Raw genomic sequence first — 25,022 nt, forward strand, 5'->3', positions numbered from 1 at the left:
CTATGTATGAGTCGTTCCCAGTAATACACCACGATAACCAATATGGCGGCAACAACGAATTGTGTTGAACATTGGGGAGAACTCGATCCTCCTTTGCCAAAAACAGCCGGCCTACACGTTGAAATGACGGAGCCTAAAGCTGCAGATTACGAAATACCAAGACTGCATCAGCCATCTTCGGAACACTTCCCACCAAAAGACGAGTAAGTGAGAGAAGGTGGACTTGGTTAACAGACTTCAGTTGCTAAGCTTGGTCGATAGTTTATCGTCAATTTAAATCAGACGATTTTAACAATGAGATAGAATTTAAAGAAAAGTGTATATCTATTTGCTTTTATGACTGATCTGTTTTATTTTATTATAGATTGCCAATGAAGTTTATGGCGTCTGTCAAACCGCCACTTGATAAACACTCACAGAACCTAACACTACACTGTATTGAACTACAGCATCACAAACGACGTATGCGCCTGATGTTAATGGCAGCCCAACATCAACATGGAGAGGGAACGGTACAATGATAGACTTATTATTATTGTGTTCCTTTGCTTTTTTTTCAAAAAAATCACTGAATGCTCAATAAATGCTCACTTGGTTTAGTTATTGAAACAAAATTGTAATCGGGATACATCCTCCCTCAAAGAGGGGAGATTCGATCGAGTGTTGTAAAATTAAAACTAAAGTAATCATAACAGTCAATCAGAGGTAGGGAAAATGTACAAAGAGCCAGTTGGAACCTATAGTTAAAACATGTAAACTGTTTGTAGCACAGAAAAACACATATCACCAAGTTATGATTGGGTGGAGAGAGCTGAAAACCTTGACACTCGTCAGGAACTTTCATGGACTCATACATGAACCCCTAACCATGCCAGACTAAGATGGAAGAGTTTTTGAAAAATTAAAAAGGGGTGCGCTTTTATTCTTGGGTTAGGACACAAGAAGAGAGTTACACTCATAGTTTTGTGTTCAAAAACAAAACAGGAATGATGAAAAATGTTAAACTATTAAATTCATACTAATTATGACAGTGTGAGAGCGACTCTCTGGTCATCACAGTGAAGAAAGCCTCAGAAATTACATTGGCCACCCTTTGAGTGAACAACTAAGAGTTTGTTCTGACAACACTGCTGTTTGTATTGAAAATAAGGTTTGTTTTGAAAATTGAAAGTAATGCATGGGGAATTTGATGGATTCTCTATTACAAAACAAGTAGAGAAGCCTTGATTGTGGTCTGTTCTGTGGTAAAGCACTTAGGAAGCAGTTAGAGAACTCAAGAAGTGCAGAGAAACACTTGACTATGTCTTGTGTTTCTCCTACACTTCTTTTGCGCTCTAGCCACTTCCTGTGTGCTTTACAACAGAACAGAGCACAATCAATGCTTCTCTATTTGTTAATTATATCATGTTTCTCATTTTGCATCAATTTTATTTGGCTAATAAAAATGAATGATTTCTGTCTTCCTTGGGTTATTTTATCAGAAATCAGATGGTGCTGAAGCTCCTTCTCTTCCTGCTCATCCACCAAGATCCAAGCGATTCTGCTCCAGTCATGGAATTGTCACACCACCTGTGCAAACCACTATTCTCTCACGAGCTCAAGAAACTGTAAAGTAAGAAGAATAAGAGTTCATTGAATATGAATTTTTTTATTACTAATAATGATATGTATATAGGCTAATGGATAGTTATACCTCTACAAAACTAATGCAATATAAGATCTTCTGTGAAATGAATGCAAACAAGAGTTTTTATTGATGAAACATCCTTTAAATTCTACAATGCAACTTGTTCAGTGTAACTAGAGTCACCCAATATTTTTAGAGGTGTATTAAAAACAAAGTATTTTAATATCGTTTGTTTTGGACAAGCCACAGTATATTGGTAGCAATAGTCAATTTTACTTTGAATCTAGATTTCCTTTGCTTTTCATTTTGATATTGATAGCCATGATTTTGTTTTCTCGATATCTTTTATTTTCCCATACCACATGCAAGAAGAATGTGCTGAAATTTCTATGCCATGTTATTATTGTTAAATCCATTTTGTCATTGATGAACAAATTATCTCAGCATGATGCTGTGATTGGTCAGATATTAGAATGACAGTAACTGTATTTCTTCACCTATATGCCGATCCCAGCCATAAGCAGAGACCCTTATAGTTCAAGACCTTCCAACAGACTTGTGATGTCCAAAAAAAAAAAGGCAAAACCATCAGCTATAAGCTGAGAGCAGAATTCTTGATTGTAACCAGCCATTTGAGTCAGCGAACTTTATGGAAATCATTGGGAAATGGCTCACTGAACACAAAAGCTAATGAACTTAAAATAAACACAAAAGAAAAAAGCGAATCAGTGAAGATGTAATCACTACCGTGTGACTGCAGAAACACAACAATACTCTCAGTTACTGTAACCTGACAATTGTTTCAATTGAGTATCTCTCTCCTTGCTGTTATTTTTCTCATCGTGCCAAAAGCACGCCGCTCTTCATATACTATGGCTTTCAAGATAAAAGTTATCACAGAAGCTGAAGCTATAGAAAACAACTCAGAAATTGCTCATGGGAAGCAAAGAATCTGATTGCTGGTCTGGAATGTATTGTTGACAATTTTAAAACATGTCATGTAAAGAGTACTGCAGTCACAGAATTTACGGTCAATTGGCATTAACATTAAGTTTGCAATTGTACTTGTTTTTGAATCCCAAACCCTCAGCTATAAGCCGAACCCCATTTCTTATGAAAAATCTCCCAAACTTTTGTGTCTAATACTGAAAAAATTGCTTGGCTTATAGCTGAAGAAATATAGTAAGTCTGAGAGGTTCTCTGTCAATTCGTCCAATGATAAGCAGGAAAAAAAAGCAGCTGTTTGAATTTGTTATAAGTGTCACAGTTTTTGTTAGGTAGAATGATTCACTGACAATACCTGTATGCATCATTTCTGTTGCAGCCCTCATGAACCTCATTCTGCCCTTACATGTGCAGAGCTAGACAGTGCTTCCAACAGACATTTGTTGATGAAGTCAGTAGCTACCTTATGTGCTCTTGCAGGATTTGATAGTGAGTTTTTTATATTTGTTATCATAAATAAATATCATCATCCAATTATCTGCTTTTTCCTTTCCTTCCTGTCTTGTGCCATGTTTTGTATACCTTAAAAAACTAACAGTGCAAATGACATGGTATCACTTCATTTAAGATACAAATTTGTTGGTTTTTCAGTGGCCAGTGAATCTTCTCTGGAAATACTAACAGACATCTTAGATGACTTTAACACCAAGCTCTGTCGTCTTTTGAGAATGAGTGTTGATAATAATGCATTAGGTGGAAGAACAGGTTTTCCAGTAAGTCAAACGTTAGCCAGTAAGAGCAAGCTCTTATTCATGTTTGCCACAGTCTTATTTGTTTTCTAAAAAATCAGGTTTAAAACTCAGAGGTCATTTTAGAAGTTTGAGGCTAATTATCACTGTAGGCTTAATGTAAGTTATTAACCTGGAAGAATATATACATTATTTTATTGATTATGTGTGATAAGATTATTTAAAAGTTAGCATCATCATTAAACAATGAGAATTGAAAGTAAAAAGGAATACTGCATGAAGTAGGAGAAAATGCAAGTAACAAAGTTGCATTTGGGTCTAGTTTTACGTCTGATTGGGTGAGAGGTTAGTGCAAGTTTTCTGGGTCAGTCTCAGTTTGAGTAAAGTGAACAAAACCACAGCAGTCCTTGATTACTTGCAACACCCAATTGAAAATTGATTTTTTTCACAGCAATAAAAATGCAAGGCTTCTACTATGATAACAGAATTTCTTTTCATAGAATTATTCGATCTGTGTATTCCACACAGGTTAACCCTTTCACTCAGACACAAGAACTGATTTTTCATTCTCTTGCTATATATACATTTTCTTGTTAAGTAGTGGGTAAAATTTGGTGTTATGTCAAGAAAATATGCTCTTGCTGATAATTTTTTATTCTTGTCACCTAGTTGCCAAATCATGTACCAAAATAGTTAGGAGAAGTCACAAATCAATCACTTCTGGGAGTAAAGAGATTAAAATGTCTGGGAAAATAAATTGAATTGGAAAAAAAATGAAAGATGGTTAAAATTACAAGTTTGAATGATCAGGGCTTTAATCATTAGAAGTTAGATTGTGGATTTCACATGGAAGTTGTCCTGATAATATTAGGTCTGAGTTTTTCATGCCATGCTATATAGGATGCCATGGAGTATGCTCTGCACGAGATTGGGTTAGGTGGATGTGCTGCTATCCATAAGTACTGGGTGCAAGGAATACAGGATTATGCCGTAAAACTAGATCAAGAGGATATGGAGATGATACAGGAATACAAGGCTTTGATTGTAAGCATCCACTGAATTTGGTACATGTTGTTAAGTATTTTCAACTAAGTTGATAATGTGAATTGGCCACTGTAAAGAGTTTCAAAGCTGACATTTCAGGGGTGAACCCTTCATCATTCACTGCTCTTACGAAAGGCTGATACTGATACATCAGCTTTAAATCTCTTTCTGGTGGCCAATTTATGTTATCAACTCAGTTGATAATTCTTAATTACCCTGTTTAATACTCTCCCACTTATGCAGCACCACCACCATTTCTTTAGAAACTTACCCTTATTATTCATTTAGTACATGTAGCTTATGTTCAGTATGCTGGAAGTATGTGCCAATATCTTCGTTGTCTTTAATTTTTCTTATTAAAGGGAGTTTATTAGCAATCCTTGACATCATTTTATCTATCAGGTTTTCTTATCTTGCATCACTCTTAATCAAATGTTTGGTCTTAAAATTACATCTCCTGATTGTTCTTCTGATCAGGTGAATGATCAATTTTGCCATAGGTTATCATTTGTTTATTCAAATTTATTCTGCTATCCCCTTTAATGGAAAAATTGCTAACCATTAGCTGAGAAAGTACAATGTTTAAAGAAACATCATACTTCTCTCTGATGGATAGTATTTTTCAGGCTCTGAACAACCAGGTAAGAGGTTGCAGTGGCTACCCCTGTAAAAGCAGCATGTACTTATCTTTTAAATGGCACATCTAACATTCATGGCTTGAAGTAAATGGAGTGTGTCGGTGAAACAGGTGAAAGAAACTATTTATGTTTGTTAGTCAACGATCCTTATTTCACCTGGTTTCTCTTGCAATTTGTTGAGGTCATCTAAAGATTCAGAATGATTCAGAGTAGACATGAAGCAATTATTTAAATGTTGTTTTCCCTCTCTGAAATTATAATTGAAATAGCTACAAATTGGTTGTTCTTCAAGATAAAAATTTGATCATGATTTTTATACTGAAAAATATGAAATGAGGGTCTCAATCTTGAAGACTGGATAGTCATTTTTGCCTCATGTACACTGCTACTATGAAGAATTTATAGAACTATGGTAAGCCAGGATAAAAACTCTAAGAGAACTTTGTACTTTTTCACAGGATCCATCAGCTAGGAAATCTGCAACGGTTTCTAGTGGAGGAAACTCTCAAGGATACATGTGAGTTTATTTATCATTACAGCATGTGATAGCATTGACTAGTGCTTTGGCTTCTTCACAGTTTTCCAAAAAGAGCTGGATGTCTTGTTTGGTTTAATTTTGTGAAAGATAACTTAAAGGAAACTAAGTCATTTTAACTTGGGGAAGAAAGCCAACTGAGTTGGCACATGCTTGTTTAAACTGAATAAAGAAATTACAAAATAAAGTGATTTGATTGGTTTTCCTTATGGTTTTAGAAAATTCCACAAAAGCAAATTCAGCTTGTGCTCTGGAATGAAAAAAACTTCACATGTCTTGTATTGTGTTAGATAAAACTCCTCCCATGCTTTTACATCTTTTTGTTTTTTTTTGTAATTTTTGTATTGTAACACTGACAATAAACTCAGGAAAAGCATTTAAAAGTGATTAACATAAAACTTCTCCCTACAATATCCATACATTCTTCAGCAAACAGGTAATGAGAATATTCAAACTTATCAGGTAGAAGCTGCTATCTTGATCTAGCACCAAGTTTTCATAACTAATTTACAAGGAAATGTGTAGCAGCTAGAAGGGAGAATTAACAATCAGATCTTGGGAGTTAAAGGGTTAATATGTTTTCTTTACCCTCTGCTCCTTTTTACAACTCCATTGCCAAAATTGTCGAAAAATGTCTAATTTTTTTAAGTCTGCTTCATGCAATTTTTTATTATTGTGCATGTAATCAAATTGGTAATCCTGAGCCATCTTTCCCACTTGGATAGCCAGTCAGAACACAGGATTTGCTTCATATTGCCCTCAGGCGCTGTAAGCTATATAATAAGTCCTCTTCTTGCACAAGATAATTCACATTCATGACATCTCTCTTCACCCTCAAACATTAATGGGTACCAGGAAACTTTAAGGAAAAATTGAAGACAAGGATAGCATCAAGGCATCCCATCCAGGAGAAGTGGAAACCATTTTAAATTAGTGACTTCATAGTGCAGAAACCAGGTTAAATGCTAGCAATCGTGGTTCACAAGCTCTGTAAGATTTTAGCTTCTTACCCTTAAGAGAGGCTAGCATCTTTTCTTTGTAGTGTCACATGCGCCCCTGAGTTAAGCATTAAGGCTGAGAGAATAAAGGAAAATTTTTGAAAAATTCTCAGTGTCAGCACAATAAGAAATGTGTATAGAATGGTATAGAGAACAGGTATACTCATGTTAGGGTGTAAAGGGTTAAACGAATTCTGACTTTTTCATTTTTCCTTTCCCCCAGAGTCAAAGATGAAGTGGAACTGAAAGGAAGTGGATTATCATGTAAAACATCTGTTGGGGTGAGTGTGCTTCAGGGCCTAAGGAGTACTGTTTCAACCCTTTAACTGCTAAGAGTGACTAGCATCTAATTTCTCCTTACAATATCGCTCCAAATTACTCAATAAGGTCATGAGAATTAATGAAATGATCACCAACTAAAGAAGGTCTTGATTGTTAAACAAATTATCCTAGTCAACACCTCAGGAAATGTACAGAGAACAGTATGGACACTATATATACTGGTGTTAGGATGTAAAGGGTTAAACGACTCCCTACTTCATCAGGCTTCAAACCTTTTATTAAAAGTTACTGTTTGTTTCCCTTTTTGATTGCTGTGTGGTGTCTATTAAGAAGTCAAACACAGAACAGAAGCAAACAAGATGGTTTACAGAGAAAGAAATTTAGTTAGCCAATGAACATTTCACACAACTTGAGAAATGTTCCAGATTATGAAGCGATCCTTCCTGGTGTGATCTGAGCTGTTTTGTGTCAAACGAAAAATTAATAGACTACATATAAGAAAATTGTTTGTGGAAGCCTAATCTGCTCAATACTATAAAACCAAGTCCAGTCACATCTTTTCTTTGCAAAATCTGATCATACTTAAACAGACTGTTTTCTAAACGAGATGTTGCTCTCCTATTGCAGACAGACACATCAGACCAGGGCCCAGAGTTATCACTTTTAAGGTACTGTAGTGAAAATTTTTCCACGTCACTGCGTTAATGGAAAACAGTGTAGAAAAAATGAGCTTTTGCTATATACCTATACTTTCACTCAACAGAACGAGCACTGTGATTGGTTGTTTCTTGGTCACGTGCCCCTGATCAAATTCAAATGTATTTCAACCGAGATACAATTGCGCAGTTGTTGCCTGCGCGCCGAATACAACAGCATGTTTTTGCCATATGATTGTTTAAGGGAAAGTCTAAATATACAACAAAGCACTTAATGTATGGTCCCACGGGAAACTAGTTAGTTTTTTTTACCACTAAGTGGACCACACTCTTTAAATACTCTGGCAAAGTCAGAAAACATGTATTTACTTTCTTAGTCCTCCCCAATCAACTCTTTAAGAATTAGATGAACATTTACAATATGTTATTTTTGTATTGGGCAATATTGGCCCATATTGGCAATGCAGACAGTTTCCATTTAACAAATGTCCTTTTATGTCACGCTTTCAATTTATCAGCTTTCTTTGGTTCAAACCCTATTTAATGCTGATCTAGTTCCTAGCTCTGTGTTGCATGTGTCGCGGGGTCTGTCTTGTGACATTTGTGTCACGGGGTCTGTCTTGTGACATTTTTGGCACGCAATGATATTGATTTCATGTTAAGAACCATTCTTTGCTACTGAGCTGGCAGTATAATGAATTCCTCTTATTGGTATATTGATATTACCATGAGTTGATTTATGATGTTGCGACTATAATTATAATCAGGCTATTTTAGTGTCGTTTGACTTATTTTCTTCTGCGTTTTATGTTTCAGTCCATATGGGATGGTTTCCAGTGGAACCAATACTGGTAAGAGTGACCCGCAATTTTTGTTTTTATTAGAACTATGGGATTTTGGAACTCGAAACACGATTGATTCTCTTTTCAATGACCTCCTTGGGGAAACAAGGCCAAAATATTTCGAAAACAGGTAAAGGAAAGCTGTCAAACCGAGGGTGGTAATACGCAACATATTGGCCCTCAGAAGAATGAGTTTTATTTACAATTCCTTGATAAATGCTATTGCTTTCATTGGAGTCTTGTCTAACTTACAAATGCTCTCCAACTGCTATAATAACAAAGCAAGTAACACATTTTTGGAGGAAAGGTGGACTGTCGTATTCTGTCAAGCTGTTTATCAAGTCTTCGTTCTTGTCACGAACACAGTAAGCTCGTGGACAGGCTTTAACGCACTTTGTGGGGAACATGATTGCGATCACTGCAATGGAATGTCTACGTCAGTGGCAACCTTTATGGTGTTTTTTGTTAGTGGAAGTTTGGCTTTCTTTGCCAATGAACCTCGATCTGTACCATGTCGAAAACGAGAATTAATTCCTTCATATGCAACTAATACAACAGCAGTTTTAGCGCTGGTTTTGGCCGCTTTTGTAACGATCCGATACCGGCTCAATCGTTTTTGCGAAGATACACTGTTTTATCTGATGGCAATCAATTTGATAACGACAGTAACAATCGTGCTTCTATTGCATGTGGCTTTTGGGTCGTGTAAACCGCAACTTGATGCGGCTGCTCCGAAAGTGTCTTGGATAAAGTTTTGTGTGAAGAATAAGGGAACCGCATTGTTTGTAGCTTTGTTTATTGCGTGTTTCGGAGTAATGCTTACTTTTCAAAAGGTGCTCAATCTCCTCCTTTTGAATGCTGCCGTTGGGATTGCTTTGCCTATGGCATTCAACGATTTGAACGGTTCAGGCTGTGAAACGGAAAAAGAGATCGAGGTCTAGTAATTTCCAAGTGACGATTCTTATGTTGAAGGCATTTTATGTCGAGCAGATATTGCAAGCTACTAACTGAATTGATTTTTTTATGAAGTTCTTCGTTGAAGTTTCCGTATTTCTGTGGTAGAATTGTATCGTTGTAAATTACTTTTCCGAAAGGAGCCCGCTGAAAAAAAAACAATTATGAGGCAGGTGCCTGGATGAACTGCATGATTAATACAAAAATGTCGTGACAAGACCTGCATTTTAAATAGTTGTAATTGTTAGGGTAGCATTCTTTAATTCAAGTTAATATTTCACTTAAAAACCACGAGAGAAAACAAGGCTTCACATTTTGGGTTTATTTTAGTCAGCCTTACCTTTTACCTCTTCATTGTTAACTATTTCTGGCGCAGTCGGCATCGAGACAAAATTAGTATCTTGCAAAATCTTTCTGGTATTCACCTGGTAACAATAATGTTTTCATGGACAAAACAAAAAAGCCATATTGGAACTTGCTAGCATTTAAAACAACCCTCTGGCTATATACCCCGTCAACCGAATAATTTCAAAGAATTTCCATCGAAAAATTCGTTCATATTTAGGAGTATCAGTTGTTGTTTAGGAATATCAAGCGATTCCAAAAAATGCCTTTGTCGTATTCGTATGCTATATGCCTGTGAATTCTGATTTTGGGCTTTTTCCTTATTGCTTTTTTCTCTTTTCTATCACAGCAAAGTAGACTTAAATTGGCCACCGTGAAGCTGACGTTTCGAGCGTTAGTCCTTCGTCAGCGAATGGCTAAGGGCTAACGCTCGAAACGTCAGCTTTGAAAATCTTTACGGTGGCCAAGTTATGGTACCAACTAAGTTGATAATACCAAATTACCCTGTTACACTTTCCCATCGAAGTAGCACCACAGTTACTTTAGAGAATTACCCCCTTTATTTCCGCGTCATTCTAGCCTATTTAGTTTTGGGAATTTAAAGGAAAATATCCATCGATCGTAAGTTTACCTTACTCTTTTAACATATGAAGACTGTGCACTGATCATACTGCTACGAGAAAATAGTTCTCTGAAATTATGAAGCACTTATTGTTGGCTGTTATAAGTTTTGATCAAAGCACTCCTTCTCTTATCGCGAATTCGGAGTAAAAAGGTGTTCAGATTCCGTGGAAACTGGTTCTTTCGGTAAGCTATGCTCCACCTGCTCTTGGAAACAATGTTAATCGGTTTAGTAGAAGAAAAGGTAATTGCTTTTGTTAAAAACTGATATCTGTTTATAAACTCCGTGGTAGTTATACCCTTCTTTTTCCAATCCTTTTTAGTTTTCGCTTGGGGTTGAGCCATGCATAATTCAGCATCAAGGAGGAATTCCTTTATTTTTAAGTTTAGCGCGGTTAACACCTTTTTCTTTCAAGGTGGTTTTATTGTTAACAATTTCTTCTATTTATCTTCCGCACTGAATTTACAGCCACGAGGTTTTTTCGAAGTGCACGCAGCTCGTTGGACAGTCTCTTCCTACTCCAACTTCTGTTTTTCTTAATGTTACATGAAAGCTTTTAAACGCTGTTTTTTCCTTTAAATCGCTGATATTGTCTAATTCTAATTTCCTCAGTAGATATATCTCGTTTCTGTTTTGCCGGATTTTAACTGAGACTGTATGAAAATTCCGATGAAAAGTCACCTTGTGAAGAGTCAACATTTTGAACAAAAGTGTTTCAAAAACAAGATCGACTTCTCGTGATTCAACGCGATTCGTTAACTAAGTGGAGTGATGGATAAACATTGACAGCTTAGTTACTATCACCTTTATAAACAGATGAACAGCATATTCTAATCGAATTGACTCCCCCATCGTCCGAACAAATTCTTGCGATCGGGCTCTCTTATTACAGGTCGTTACCTCCCCGATCGACAAACAAAATTGTTGCGATAGGGAGCTCTTGGCGGAGCTCGTTGCCTCCCCAATCGTCCAACACTGAAACTTGTTGCGATTAGGTGCTCTTAACAGAGTTCATTGACTCCCTGATCGATCAACAAAAATCTTGCTATCGGGAGCTCTTATCAGAGCTCGTTGATATCCGGATCGATAGACAAAGTTCTTGTGATTGGGAGCTCTCATCAGAGTTCATTGACCCCCCGATCGACAGACAAACTTCTTGCGATCGGGAGCTCCTATCAGAGCTCATTGACTCCTAAGTTGACTGATAAACTTCTTGTAATCGGAAGCTCTCATCAGAGCTTATTGACTCCCCCATCGTCCAAATAAATTCTTGCGATCGGGCTCTCTTATTAGAGGTCGTTACCTCCCCGATCGACACACAAAATTGTTGGTATTGAGAGCTCTTATCAAAGCTCATTGACTCCTTGATCGACCAACAAACTTTTTGCGATCGAGCTCTCTTATCAAGTGGGTTCATGTCTTTGACGTAAACTGGAAGCCAATGGGAAAATATTTTTTGTATCCATTGAGCAAAAATGAGGGTTCTTCCCAGCTGTTGCCTCGAGATGTATCTCCTAGTATCCTTTGCGCTCTGCTTTGATGAAATTTAAAAGGAGTGCCATGTTTGTGTAGCTGTCCCCAAAACTTGAACTGTGGTCACGAACTCTGTTTCTTAAATCTGCTGAACAGGAGACAAAGATCCTTCGATGTATCGTATATAGCAGAGGGTATTTATCTTTCCTCTGTTCAGTTGTAGATACTGCCTTGTATGTGCAGAGATTTTTTTGATTATATCAGAACTTGCTTTTCCTCTGAGATCCGGGCACAGAATGCTTTCTACTGCATCCCAAAAAAGATCCCATCAAAAGCTTATGTGCTCTAACTCTGCAGATGAAAGACTTTATTTCGAGGAGCGTGATTGTGGAATAAAAGAAATAAGACTGGGCTCTGTAGAAATATCTTCTATACCACGTCCTTGAAATTTCATGACTATTGCAACTAGAAAATTAAACGCGAAATGAAATCCTCCAAACAATTCATAACGTTTTCAGACTCCTCAGGGTGTTTCTACTGAATTTCTTTTGCCTTTGTATATAGAGCAAGATCGACGGTAAGGTATTTTTCGAGTCAACAACATCTGCCATTTATTCTTTTCCTTTTTTTAAATCATATTTCACAAAATTACGTTTCTTCTTAATTTCCTTAGCAACCATTGCTGTGGTATCGGTTCACCAACAAGCCAATATTTTCCTGGACTTAAGTTTTATCTCCCCTCGTTTTGGAACACATAATAACACCCCTTTCCTCCCCCCCCCCCCCATAGCAAGTCACTGACCCCACAACTTGTGACTACGACTGACGTAGCGATAATCTATGGGTATCAGCCTATCAGTCTATCAAACCTCTTTTGTAGGGGGTACTACGAGGTCGACTGTTTCTGGCTTCGCATCGACTTAACATGCTAAATTGAAAATTAAAGCAGTTTTCTTCTTGATCGTGAATTTTTTTTTGATCAAATTAATAGCAACTTGTCCAAAGTAGTTTGCAAAGTTCAATAGTAAATTTTCACGACGAGAAAAGTTCTCATTATAAAATAAGGTCGCCATGAGGAAAAGAGATGATCAAGTAACCGTTATATTTTTTGGTTAATCGCTTGCAATGTGTATCATTTCCATACATATTCCCAACATATATGGAAATTTATTGCTGGATACTTATTTTTTGTTTTAACATTATGAGACAGTACACCATGTTCTACAAATATGTTCAGAGTGCGCGTCAGCGTGCAGGCGAAAGTTGAGGGAGAGCTTTGGTACTTTTTCACAGTAACTGAACTTCAAAACTTCCCAGTGAAAATCGATGCTCGAAAAGCTCGTGGAGAACACGAAGGCGTTGCAAAATTTATTGTCAACTATGCTATCCGCTTTCATTTATCCCACTGTAATGTACCCGAAAATATGTACTGTTTTTGTTGTTCTTTTGTTGTTATCAATAGGAGAAGGAAACAGCGATCCCACCTCACCCCAGTGGGGAATGTCATATATTAAGGTAAGAGGTTAAAGTACTAAATAAATGTATCGTATTAGGAGTTTTGGTGTGTGGTATCGCTGAGTATTTTTACGAGTTGTAGGTGAAGCGTTCATGTTATGTCCATAACATGTTCCATACATAATACATCCCACAATGATACTAGGTATAACACTATTCATGTGTGGTTTACAATGTGTCCCATTAACGTTGTTTTATCATGTTAACCCCCATCTTACCTTAGAATTAACCATGTTATACCACATTAACCCCCGACTACCATAAGTTAATCATGTTATACCACATTAACCCCCAGCTACCCTAAGTTAACCATGTTATACCACATTAACCCCCATCTACCCTAAGTTAACCATGCTATACCTCATTAACCCCCTACTACCCTTAGTTAGCCATGTTCTGCCAAGTTAACCCCCATCTACCCTTAGTTAACCATTTTCTACCACATTAACCCACACGACGCCGAACTAAAGAGGGTCTTGATTGTTGAGCAAATTCTCCTTTTCACTACCGTACAAAATGGATAGAAAACAGTATGGAGAATACGCATACTGATCTTAGGGTGTAAAGGGTTAAAAGGAAGACTCTTGCCAGTTACATTAATACATATTGTTTTGTTTTCTTACAGACTGAAGGTGAAGAAGATGAGTCATACGAGGACCCAATGAATGTTGTTCCGAAAACGCCACAGTCATAGTGGACAGGAAAAAAAGCGTCAAGAACAGAGTACATTCTTAGGACTCTCTTATAGACGCTGAAACTACGACCATGGTATTTCAACTGGTCTCGTTTAAACGAGAAATTCATCATCCTGGAGAGTGTTACAGAGCTCTTTAAATTCTGTCGTCGAAAATCAGATTCGCTCGAGAGTAGTAATAGGAGGCACTGTAGTCTAGTAGTATTCCAACCAAGAACAAACGGGCATTACCAAATATGGCTAACAAGATGGCGGTTTGAGCTGTAACACAATTTTCATGTTGTCACGCCGTCGCGAAAGGGTGTTACAGGGGGATGTCACGCAGAAAGTCATAAATGAGTTAGGCGGGAAAACATAATTTGTCTAGTTATCTTTCCGATGTTCAAATACGTGACACGTGAAATATTGCAGTTTATTACAAATATTGCAAGATGGTTATATGATAGAAATTTTTAATTTTGGTGTCGTCTAAGAAAATAGAACTTTTGTTTATCTCTCTCTGGTATGCGATTACCTGATAAAACTTGTTGGGAAATGCTTGCAATAGCAAATTCTTCGAAAAGGGTTAAGTTAAACGTAATGAGCATATCTAGCAATACTCTTAGCATATTTGCCCGGTGGAAACATGTCTTGACACAGGTACTTGATGGTGATGTTGTGATGATGGGAGTGTTTGGTAGAAAGATCCAACACCTCTCTATCATTTCCTCATTCGGTCATCAAATCATCCAACTAACCACCTTTTTTAGAGAAGCATTTTATCAGGGAAACCAACTTGCCATGCGCTATAGTAGTAACGCATCACGTACAGTAGGAGGGTTTACAAATAATTCATCTGAATGGTCTAGGAGTAACGACTCGATGAAATACGTCGCACACACCCAGACGGTTCCACGATTAAAATGCTACAGGGTGTCTTGAATCGAAAAGCCTCGCCCATTTCTATCCCCCCGAATAGAATAGGTCTTGTTTGGCTGGAGGTTTTAGAATCTTAAGCTAAAAGTCTTTTGACTAGTGGTTTCGAACTCGAATATTTCTCGTGACGGTCTCTTCTGTTTGAACGGCTGAATGATCTCTGCTGACAGTGAGGACAAAGGTGCGGTATCATCAACTCACTCCTTACATAGCTTTGGTATACAAAAGTAGCGCAGTGCACCACCCGGCTACTTGCAGAGAGCAGTGAGAGAGCAAGTGTCTCTCCCTCTCATACAGTTTGAGCTGGATATTTAAGAAGATACTAGAATTCTTCAACGAGTTAAAAACTCTTTACTCGTACGATCAAAAGCAGGAGTTAATATTGTTTAATAATAAAGAGTTATTGTTTGACGGGAAACCCATCTTCCTTAATGAATGGTTTTAAAAAGGTATTGTATCGATTAACGATCTATTGAGTGAAAGTGGCAATGTTTTAACATTCCACGAGTTCCGTGATAAATATTCCTGTAAATCCTATTTCCTACAGTATTATCAAGTAGTTAGCGCTATTCCTAAACGCCTATGGTCTCTAGCCAAAGGCTCCGACACCATCAACAAATCATTCTTTACCCGAAATGATATATTTTCCCTCGAGGAATCGACCCAAAGTAATCTATACAAGGCTAAGTCAAAGGACTTCTATAATTTGCTTAACGTCAAGATTTACAACGAAGATCAAACGGGTCTTAAACGTTGGAGCGAAAAACTCTCTTTAAAGAAAGACGTATGAACTAAGAACTTTAAATCACTTAAAAACATTTTTAGGGAAACTAAATTAAAAGAATTTCGATTTAAATTAATCCACAGAACGATAGTAACTAAGAAAGAACTATTCAGGTTTGGTATTAAGGCGAACGATGAATGTGTATACTGCGGAGATAGAGATTCAATTGAGCACTCTTTTATCGAATGTATGTTTACCAGATTGTTTACCCAAAAGGTCTTAAACTGGTTTAACCGAGTGAATTCGAGCCAAATCTCTCCTACACAGAGGAGACTGTTCGGTATTACTACAAGCTCCCACGACACAACAATAATACGGAAATTCAACTACACCGCCTTATTTATGTGCCATTATATTTATTTAGCCAAGTTAAATAGCCTGGCCATCTCCTTTCAGGATTTTATCAGTAAGCTACTCATTAAATACAATCTTGAAAGTTTGTCTTAATTATATGTTTTATTGGGGAGTACTTCTGCCTCCTCAAAGTCAATATACCGCACAATGTATTGTAAGTAACTGTATATTCAGCAAGTAATGTAAGTAGAGTATTGTATTATTAGTAGTGTAAGTAGCTCGTATAGCAAGTAATTATATTATACTGTATTGCTAGCATGGGTAACCTACATTGTAAGTATCGTAAGTATTGTTCTGTAAGTAGAATAGCGTAATGAGTCTTGCATTGTAAGTAATGTTTTGTAGAATTGTGTTTTGTAATAGAAGCAAAGGTTTCGTAAAAAAAAAAATCATCAACTCACTCCTTAAATAGCTTTGGTGTACAAAAGCAGCGCTGTGCACCACCCAGCTACTCGCAGAGAGCAATGAGAGAGCAAGTGACTCTTCCTCTCATGCAGTTTGAGCTAAAGGAGGGTTTCTTCTTGTTTTCCCTTGCGATAGTCTCGCATCCATTGACAATCACATGTTTCCATAACAAGGGAAATAAGAAATAATTAACTGGAAACAATTCTGCTGTTGAAGCGATTACTTCTTCCATAGCGGGAAATTCTTCCGAGGAGAAAATCAAAGGTTACTATTAGAGAACAGGACAAGGTTTAAAACGTCCCGATATCACCAAGGGGTTGCAATGAAAATAAAAGCTCGGGGCAAAGGCGCGTTTCACTTTTGCACATGAAAGGAGAATTGAAACGCGATCTCGTGATCTCACGTGAAACGCGAGGCTAATTGTTTCGGACTTAAACGTACAGCAGTTTCTTTATAAATTCTCGTCAACGGTAATACCCGTTCACGGTTCGTTGTAAGTGATTATTTCCCAAATCCCGCTCTTAAAATCGCCGATTCCCGTGTCCCGTTCATACCAACAATTCCGCATCTCCCTCCACTTCTTATTCAAAATTCCCTGACCCCGGCCATCAAATAAGCCCAATCCCGGATCCCAGAAAACCCCAATTTGGTAGCCTCTTCTTAATACCTCATCTTTAAATCAACGCGCTGTCTTTAATGTTTTTTGTTACGTTAGTACTTAGCTCGTTTTGTATTTTATGTTTGGCTTTTTTTTTTGCTTTACATCTAGGCACGCCTTTTTTTTTTGTTCAATTTTGCGTTAGTTTAAAGCACACTCTGTCTTTTCGGTTTGTTTCTTTTGTTCTAATCGCGCTCTGTTTTTTTCCGTTTGTTCGTTAGATTAGTTCTTAGCACGTTCTTTCTTTTCTGTTTGTATGTTACTTTAGTTCTAAGCGTTCTGTCTTTTTTGTTCGTTTGTTACATTAGTTCTAATCGTGCTGTCGTATCTGTTTGTTTTTATATTAATTCTAGTCTTTCTTTGTCTTTTCTGTTTGTTTTTTACACCAGTTACAAGCGCGCAATGTCTTTTGTGTTTGTTTGTCATGTTAGTTGTAACCGCTCTCCGTCTTTTCTGTTTGTTTCTTACTTTCTTACGTTGGTTCAAATCGCGCTCTGTTTTTTCTACTTGTTTGTTACATTAGTACTAAGCGCACTCTTTCTTATCTGTTTGTTGCTTACGTTAGTTGTAATCGCCCTTTATCTTTTTTGTTTGTTTGTCATTTTATTTGTAAGTACGTTCTGCTTTTTAGGTCTCTTTTTTTCGTTCATTGTAAGTGCGTTGTGTTTATATGTATTGAAATTCGACCACGGAGACCGCCATTTTGAATTTTGCTTAGAAACTTGGCTGCTTACCCGCGAGTTAAGAAGTCATACTTTTCAATCTCTTGGCCGTCTCTCCAAACCAAAAGGAACTACTCTTAATTGCATTTTTGGTGCAAATAATGCAAACTGCCATACGTGTGCCGCCAGATTACTGAGTTGTGTTTTTATTATGGTGGCCTTCGTGGTTACATTTTAAGCCTTTTTTGAAACTTTACTCGCTTATAAACGAAAGCATTGCATTTCCATTATCACTTACAGTGATTTTCATCCGGAAATCTGTATCATGTTTGGATCATAGTGAACTTAGGTCAAGTTGAACAATCATTTGTCCAAATGCTTTTTCGCTTCATTTTTTATTATTCAGCTCTCTCTGAACTTTCTTTGATTTCTGTTGTTATTCACTCATATGTGTAATCTGAGGGAGTCAGCTCGACAGTTTTTCGTCCAAAAATGCGAGATTACGGCTGATTACGGCTTTTTCTTGTATTCGTTTCCAGACTTCCCGGGCCCCTCCATTTTCTCATAGGGACTGGGAGCCAATTTTGCACCACGAGGTTCTGAACAAAATGGTAGGTCATCAAGTTATTGTAGTGTTATTTTCGATCTTTTCAATTTGTTAGCGAAGTCTAACTGTTTGTTATTCTGCATTTAGGTTCTCTTTGTGTTGTACGAGCATGCCTCGGGCTATGCAGTATTCAAAGTCATCGCGCAGGAAGAAATCGGAGTCCTTTTACCCGAAGTACAAGAGTCTGCTACTGATCTTTCTCGATTCGGAAAATTAGTGAAACTTGCCGCGTTTTCGCCCTTTAAATCGGGAACTAATGCACTGGATAACATCAACTGTATATCTGAAGGTTTGTGAGCGTATATACAATGCTCTGAAGTTGCTTGATCGTGGGTTGTAAAGTTTGTTTTGGTAGTACGTATAGAATGAAATTGTACGTGACGTAGCTACAATTTGCTTCACGTGTTAGAAAGAATTGGTTTTGTTGTGCTTCTCCTTCGTCTTTTTTGACTGCACAACCAACCCTCCATCAAGTAAGATCGAGCACCGATCACGTGTTTGCATTGAAATAAACAATTAATATACTTTCATGGCAGACCTAAAATCCCCTTGAAGCTACATTTTGTAATTATTTTTTAAGCATTGTAACTTGCATGTAGTTAAGGTAGTGTGATGTCTTTTTAACTCTTTGCACCCTAGTGTAGGTATTCGTATTCTCCACACTATTCTTGACAAGGAGAATTTGTTTGACAGTTGGAAGTTTCTTAAATTGTGGACCATTTCCTTATTCTCCTGACCTGTACATTTCAATTAAGGGGGGTACTGTGAGGAGAAATTAGAGGACAGTAACTCTTTGGGGTTAGAGGGTTAAGTTATATATTGCCAGTGATTCCAGCTGACTTAGTTTGACATTTTTATGTTACTTTAGGTATTATCCATGATGACCTCAAAACATTTTTGGAGGCAAATGTTCCAACTGGGAAAAAGAAGAGTAAAGTTCTTCTTGGCGTTTCGGATGCCAAACTTGGGGCAGCTATTCAGGAGACTGTAAACATCCAGTGCGAGTCTGGTGGATTGGTGTTAGAGGTCCTCAGAGGAATAAGATTTCATTTTGAGAAGATGATCAAGGGATTGACTGGTCTAATGGCTGCCAAGGCACAGCTGGGTTTGGGCCACAGTTACTCTAGAGCAAAAGTAAAGTTTAATGTTCATCGTGTAGACAACATGATCATCCAGTCCATTAGTTTGTTGGATCAGCTGGATAAAGACATCAATACCTTCTCCATGAGAATCAGGTGTGTACAGTGATCCATGGTGTAGTTTGGGAATGGTAGGAAAATTTCTGGACATGGAAATTTGGATATTCATTATTGTAAGGATATGCCAAAATTTGGAAAATTGATATTTGAACCTAAATTGACTATTGATTAATCTATATTTTTTTGATGATTCTTGAATGGTGGAGGAGTAACGGGGTGAGAGATTTCTAATAGGGAGGGTGCATAGCGTGAGGTTTGTTTGAAATTACCAGCATGATTACCCCTGAACTGTACAACATGAAATGCCATAACCAATTAAATGTGTCAATAACAAAATGTGAGAAACTCAGGAATGAAGAATATAATGCATTGATATATGTTTGGTTAAAATGTGGACCCCTTAACCTACTCATGTGAGAAGTTTTCTTCATTTCTATTGGCTGGCATTGGCTAGTGAGGCTGGTGGCTCAAAGAGCTCAAATTTTATTGGCTACCACACTGTCCAATTAGGCCTGTAGATACAAGTGTTTGTAACTGGATGTGTAAAATGGGACAGTCTGGACCTAAAACAGCCAATAACACCACAAATCTGATTGGTCAAGAACCTCTCATATTCAAGCAATTGTTATTGACACATTTATGATCATTACAGAAAATGCACTGAAATACCTTTTTGTGTGTTGTAAATTTATCCCTGTTTGTTCCAGATACACTTGAAATCGAATGTTCATTGAAAACAAATGTTTGGAATATTTTGAAGATGAAGTTATTCCCAATGCAACTTTAGAATGGCAGAGGGAGAGGTTGATCGCTTACTATGAGCACCAGAGAGTATTCTAACTTGTCCTGGGACACTACTCCCTTTAAATAACCTTGAAATGCCTGCGGCCTCCCTTGTCCCACAGCACCTACTCAGACCACCCCTAAAGTTTGCCTGTACTCACATAAGCTTTTTTTCCTTGGTATAGAGAATGGTATTCATACCATTTTCCAGAGCTTGTCAAGATAGTCTCTGACAATTACATGTACGCAAAAGCAGCTCAATACATCAAATCTAGAAAAGATTTCTCTGAAGACAAGCTGGAAGGGTTGGAAGAAATTGTGATGGACTCAGCAAAAGCCAAAGCAATTTATGATGCTTCCAAATCATCAATGGGTGAGTGAACTGATAAATGATTTTAACAGATTGGCTTTTAAGTTGTTTAGTTAATGCTAACTTGCGTTTTTTGTCCTTGACTTTTCACCCTAAACTAAAGGAGTTTTTTTTTGTGTACTCAGGTGATCATAACAGCTAAATTCTGGCATAGTCTTTGGATGATTTTTACACTTATTTCACTTATCAATTTAATATGCCTGTGAAAGTCATGTGTTGCTGAGACAAGAAATGTTCCAGTTCATATTATCATCTGCTTCTATCTCGCCTGCATTAGGCTGGTGGTAGAGTATTGCATGCCCTTATATCACTCTAGATCTTGAAGATGTAGAGTGTGTTCAGAAATGCATTGACTCAGTTGTATCTATTACTGCACGTATACTCTATCATCTTCTACCACCCAAGAACATTAGCAGATACAATATTGGAAACCAACATATATTTATGTGTCCAAAAATGTGCACTTTTGTGTTACATAAACATTGTTACATAAACATATTTATTCCATCCATGTCCAATCAGTAGAACTTTTATACATAATTATGCGTGGCGATACTTTACTGAAATATAACAATATACTGCACTGACATTTACAACTTTCCAACTCAGTTACTGACCTATCTTAATTTTGTGGTTTTTTATTTCCTAGGGATGGATATATCTCCAGTGGACTTAATAAATATCCAGACCTTTGCATCGAGAGTGATCAGTCTGGCAGAATACAGGAAGAGTCTCCATACTTATTTGGTTTCTAAAATGAATCAAGTGGCACCCAATCTTTCTGCCCTCATCGGAGAGCAGGTGACATATAATGAACTTTCAGTATAGATAATTCCAATACCATATTAGCCTCAAAAGTACATGTTTTCTTCCCTAGTGTCATTGCTTCATAGCAAATAAATCAAAGTACCGTTTTTGGCAATTTATCCTGTGATTCCATTTGCAAAAACTTTGCCACCTTGGCTCTGATTTTTTACAGTTGTTTTTACAGTGTTGCATCTATTCGCTACAGTTGTTTTAATTATCATCAATCAGGGTTAGAATTTGTTGATATTTTTCCTGAATCACCTCAGTCAGATTTCATCAAGTTACATTAGTAACAGTAATTTTAGAGTAACATTGGCAGTTAGATGATAACATTTCCATGTTGCTATTTTTATTGAAAAGTCCATGTGTAATCTACAGGAGATAAGCCAAGAAATTTGAAATAATCAGCATACAATGCAAAGATACAATTAAATTACACCAAAAAACTTGACACTGTTCTCTGAAAGATTCCCTCCCTTTTTTTCCATCATTCTTAAAATAAAGGGATAAAGTGTTACATGGGGGGGGGGGGGGGAAGAGTTGTCAACTATGTGTGTTTGAGTCACATTGGTAAGTTGGTCATGTCTTTATTTTAGGTTGGAGCTCGGTTGATCTCTCATGCTGGAAGCTTGACAAACCTGGCAAAGTATCCTGCATCCACAGTTCAGATCCTTGGAGCTGAGAAAGCTTTATTCAGGTGACTAATTTCTTTTCAAAAAAGGTGTTTGTTTTTCCTGTCAAATAGGAAAAATGATTGACTGTGCAGTTCTCTTAACCCTATAAACCTTTAGAGTGACTAGTATCTAACTTCGTCTTACAGTATCACAAATTAACCCTTCAACTCCCAGAAGTGATTAACATGTAACTTCTCCCTTTAATATCCATACATTATTCAGCAAACAGGTGATGAGAATTCTCAAACTTATCAGGTAGAAGTTGTTATTTTGATCTAACATGAAATTCTCATAATTAATCAATGAGGAAATGTGTAGCAGCTAGAGGGGAGAATTAACAATCAGATCTTGGGAGTTAAAGGGTTAAGGTCACAAGAAAAAGGGAAATTATCGCTAACTGAAGAAGGTCTTGATTGTCAAACAAATTCTCCTTGTCAGTACTTAAGGAAATGTATAGAGAACAGAACAGAGAATATAAATATTAATGGTAAGGGTAAAGGGTTTAATTGTGATCTGATTCATGTTACCTTTTTCTTTCATAGAGCACTGAAGAAAAAGGGAAACACACCAAAGTATGGACTTATCTTCCATTCATCTTTTATTGGACGTGCTGGGGTGAAGAACAAGGGTCGGATATCAAGGTACTTGGCAAATAAGTGCTCCATTGCCTCAAGGATTGACTGCTTTGCAGGTATGCTGATAATGAACTTAAACTTTGTTTGCATAATAAATGTTTTAGTGTTTCAGTCTCATAATGGTAGATCTGTTGTTGATACGATATTCTTACAGTGATCTATAATCATTTCATAGAAGTACATTTGTAGGTGGGTAGACTGTTTACTGCCTCTGTTTTCCTATCCAGATGAATTCATAAAAACTCAGAGTGCTTTTCTTAAAAGGTTCTTTCTTTTCATGACCAAAGAAAATGATGAAAAATTGAGGACCATTAACTGTCCAAACACTGCATCAACCTAAATATATTCACATCCCCAAATCATGTGTGGAACCTGTCGCTTGTAATATTTTAGATATGGCAAGTGTTGAGCAAACAAGAAGAAAAATCACTGATAAGAAATTGAATCCATCTGATTTGCCTCTCTCAACCACCAAGCCCTCAGGGAACTTTTGTCCCGTCAAATCAAGCACTGTAGATTCTACTGTTAGATGCCCAGGTGACACTTTTGAAGTCCTATCGTTGCAGATCACAATCGAAACAAGATGTTTGCACTTTTCTCGTTCATTGGTTATGGGATTTTGGGATCAAATATCAGTGCGGAAAAACTTAATTAAAAAGAGATAAACAAGTAAATAAATCAGTAGGTTAATAATGATTTATTGATTGATTCTGATTGTCTGGTTTTTTTTATCTATCAATAGAAACACAGTCCTGTGTGTTTGGTCAGAAGTTACACGACCAAGTGGAGGATCGACTGAAATTCTACGAAACAGGAGAGGCTCCAAGGAAGAATATTGAAGTTATGAAAGAGGCTATAGCAGAGTTTGTGGAAACGAGCAATGCGGCCGATGATGAATCGACTGAGAAAAAGAAAAAGAAGAAGAAAAAGAAGGAGAAAAAACAGAAGGATGAAGCTGTTGAGGAAGAACAGCAAGCGGCTTTGGATACGTCCGCTGCTTCAGAAAATGGACACGATGAGGGGAGCAAAAAGAAGAAGAGAAAAAACAGACAAGATGAAGCTGTTGAAGAAGAAGAGCAAGCGGCTGTGGATACGTCCGCTGCTTCAGAAAATGGGCACGACGAGGGAAGCAAAAAGAAAAAGAAGAAAAAGGAGAAAGGAGAGAAGAGAAAGGCAGAGGAAGAAGAAGAGGAAGTCGTGCCTGTCATCAGCCAAGAATCAAGTGAGCCGAAGAAAAAGAAGAAAAAGAAAAAAAGAACTGACGAAGAATAATGTGCCACTGATTTAGCTTACACCTCCTGTCCAGCACAATTACTGCATTGAGGCCAGACACTTCATGGTCTGAGACAAAATGTTTTTATAATTGAAGTCAGTTGTTTTAAATGAAATAAGTAATGTATGTCGTTTCTTACCAGTAACAGAAGAGAAAGAATTCGTTTGCCTGGTATGCTCTTAATTAAACTTATCTTTTTTCGTTCTCTCTTGTCTGTTTTTGCTGATCACGCGACGGTAGCCTTTTAATTTGTTTGTAGCCCGCTTAGTTTCAGATGGTCAAACTGGCCACACCCCAATCTCTTTAAATTTCCCACATAATCCTTTTATAGACCCGTACAATAGATGAGGCTATGAAAGTCACAATGTTGCATCCAATGATGTTCAAGAGGAAAAGAGTTTTTGAAAGCTTCCTCTTCATAGCAATGCGTCAGTCACCATTTCTCTGGGACGTGATTGATATATTTACAAATGTTCCATCTACTTTTCAATCTAATGAGCTTACCCAAATCAGATTTGCCCATAGATAAAAGTGATTTTTCCACTCATTGAACCTTTCCTATAATGAAATGGGGGAAATTTTCATGCTTGCAAGGTACTTCTGAGACACTTCTATATTAAACTAGATAGTTTGGCATCCTGTATTGAGAAACTGCCCTTGCATACTATAAGCTCTCTACTTTCACAGTAGTGAAAGTTATGAAATCTATCGGGTTTCATTCGTTCGAGGTAAGGAAGGTTTACTTCATTATCGATATTTCATTCGAAATGAGAATGAAGAAAAGTAGCAATGAGTTTCGATTTGCCTACCCAAAGACCATTACTTACAAGCGCGGTGTCGAATTATGGTCCTCTGCTACAGGATTCTATTAGTAAATTTTGCTGCCGTTAGGCTCGTCGCGGCTAACGCGCGCGCAAGAGATCAGACGTTGATGAAGATCTCCCTCCGACCTATCCGTACGCGTTTTACCTCGCGCG

General features: G+C 37.3%; 2 protein-coding genes and 1 pseudogene across 3 annotated transcripts; 2 read left to right on the top strand and 1 right to left on the bottom strand.

Annotated features, from left to right (window-relative positions):
• The first annotated feature begins 1 nt into the window (after window position 1).
• Window positions 2-15,252, top strand: LOC113670806 (STAGA complex 65 subunit gamma-like). 2 transcript variants are annotated; one of them, XM_089195143.1, is made up of 12 exons: window positions 14-203; window positions 365-512; window positions 1,482-1,612; window positions 2,952-3,061; window positions 3,224-3,345; window positions 4,222-4,365; window positions 5,462-5,520; window positions 6,760-6,817; window positions 7,446-7,486; window positions 8,291-8,325; window positions 13,173-13,225; window positions 13,851-15,252. In XM_089195143.1, exons 1-12 carry the CDS (start codon window positions 43-45, stop codon window positions 13,917-13,919), a joined length of 1,131 nt encoding a protein of 376 aa, XP_089051269.1. In that variant the 5' UTR covers window positions 14-42; the 3' UTR covers window positions 13,920-15,252. The 2 variants fall into 2 exon arrangements, with proteins under 2 accessions (XP_089051268.1, XP_089051269.1); XM_089195142.1 differs by lacking the exons at window positions 13,173-13,225; window positions 13,851-15,252 and having other exon boundaries at window positions 2-203; window positions 8,291-9,571.
• LOC149050379 (uncharacterized) lies at window positions 14,490-15,027 on the bottom strand (annotated as a pseudogene).
• A 3,022-nt stretch (window positions 15,253-18,274) lies between the features above and the next one.
• Window positions 18,275-24,250, top strand: LOC113668840 (nucleolar protein 56). The gene is made up of 8 exons (XM_027184829.2): window positions 18,275-18,308; window positions 18,392-18,593; window positions 19,173-19,539; window positions 20,472-20,659; window positions 21,306-21,457; window positions 22,060-22,160; window positions 22,680-22,828; window positions 23,515-24,250. Exons 1-8 carry the CDS (start codon window positions 18,306-18,308, stop codon window positions 24,042-24,044), a joined length of 1,692 nt encoding a protein of 563 aa, XP_027040630.2. The 5' UTR covers window positions 18,275-18,305; the 3' UTR covers window positions 24,045-24,250.
• Window positions 24,251-25,022: the final 772 nt, after the last annotated feature.

This window comes from Pocillopora damicornis, chromosome 2 (genome assembly GCF_964200805.1).
Source record: "Pocillopora damicornis chromosome 2, jaPocDami1.2, whole genome shotgun sequence".
Classification (NCBI taxonomy): domain Eukaryota; kingdom Metazoa; phylum Cnidaria; class Anthozoa; order Scleractinia; family Pocilloporidae; genus Pocillopora; species Pocillopora damicornis.

Coding starts and splice junctions, on each gene's coding strand:
- LOC113670806 (XM_089195142.1), top strand. CDS start 43: ATGGCGGCAACAACGAATTGTGTTGAACATTGGGGAGAACTCGATCCT. Junction 3,062..3,223: donor TGCTCTTGCAGGATTTGATA/GTGAGTTTTTTA, acceptor TTGGTTTTTCAG/TGGCCAGTGAATCTTCTCTG. Junction 3,346..4,221: donor GTGGAAGAACAGGTTTTCCA/GTAAGTCAAACG, acceptor CATGCTATATAG/GATGCCATGGAGTATGCTCT.
- LOC113668840 (XM_027184829.2), top strand. Junction 19,540..20,471: donor ACCTTCTCCATGAGAATCAG/GTGTGTACAGTG, acceptor TCCTTGGTATAG/AGAATGGTATTCATACCATT. Junction 22,829..23,514: donor AAGGATTGACTGCTTTGCAG/GTATGCTGATAA, acceptor ATCTATCAATAG/AAACACAGTCCTGTGTGTTT.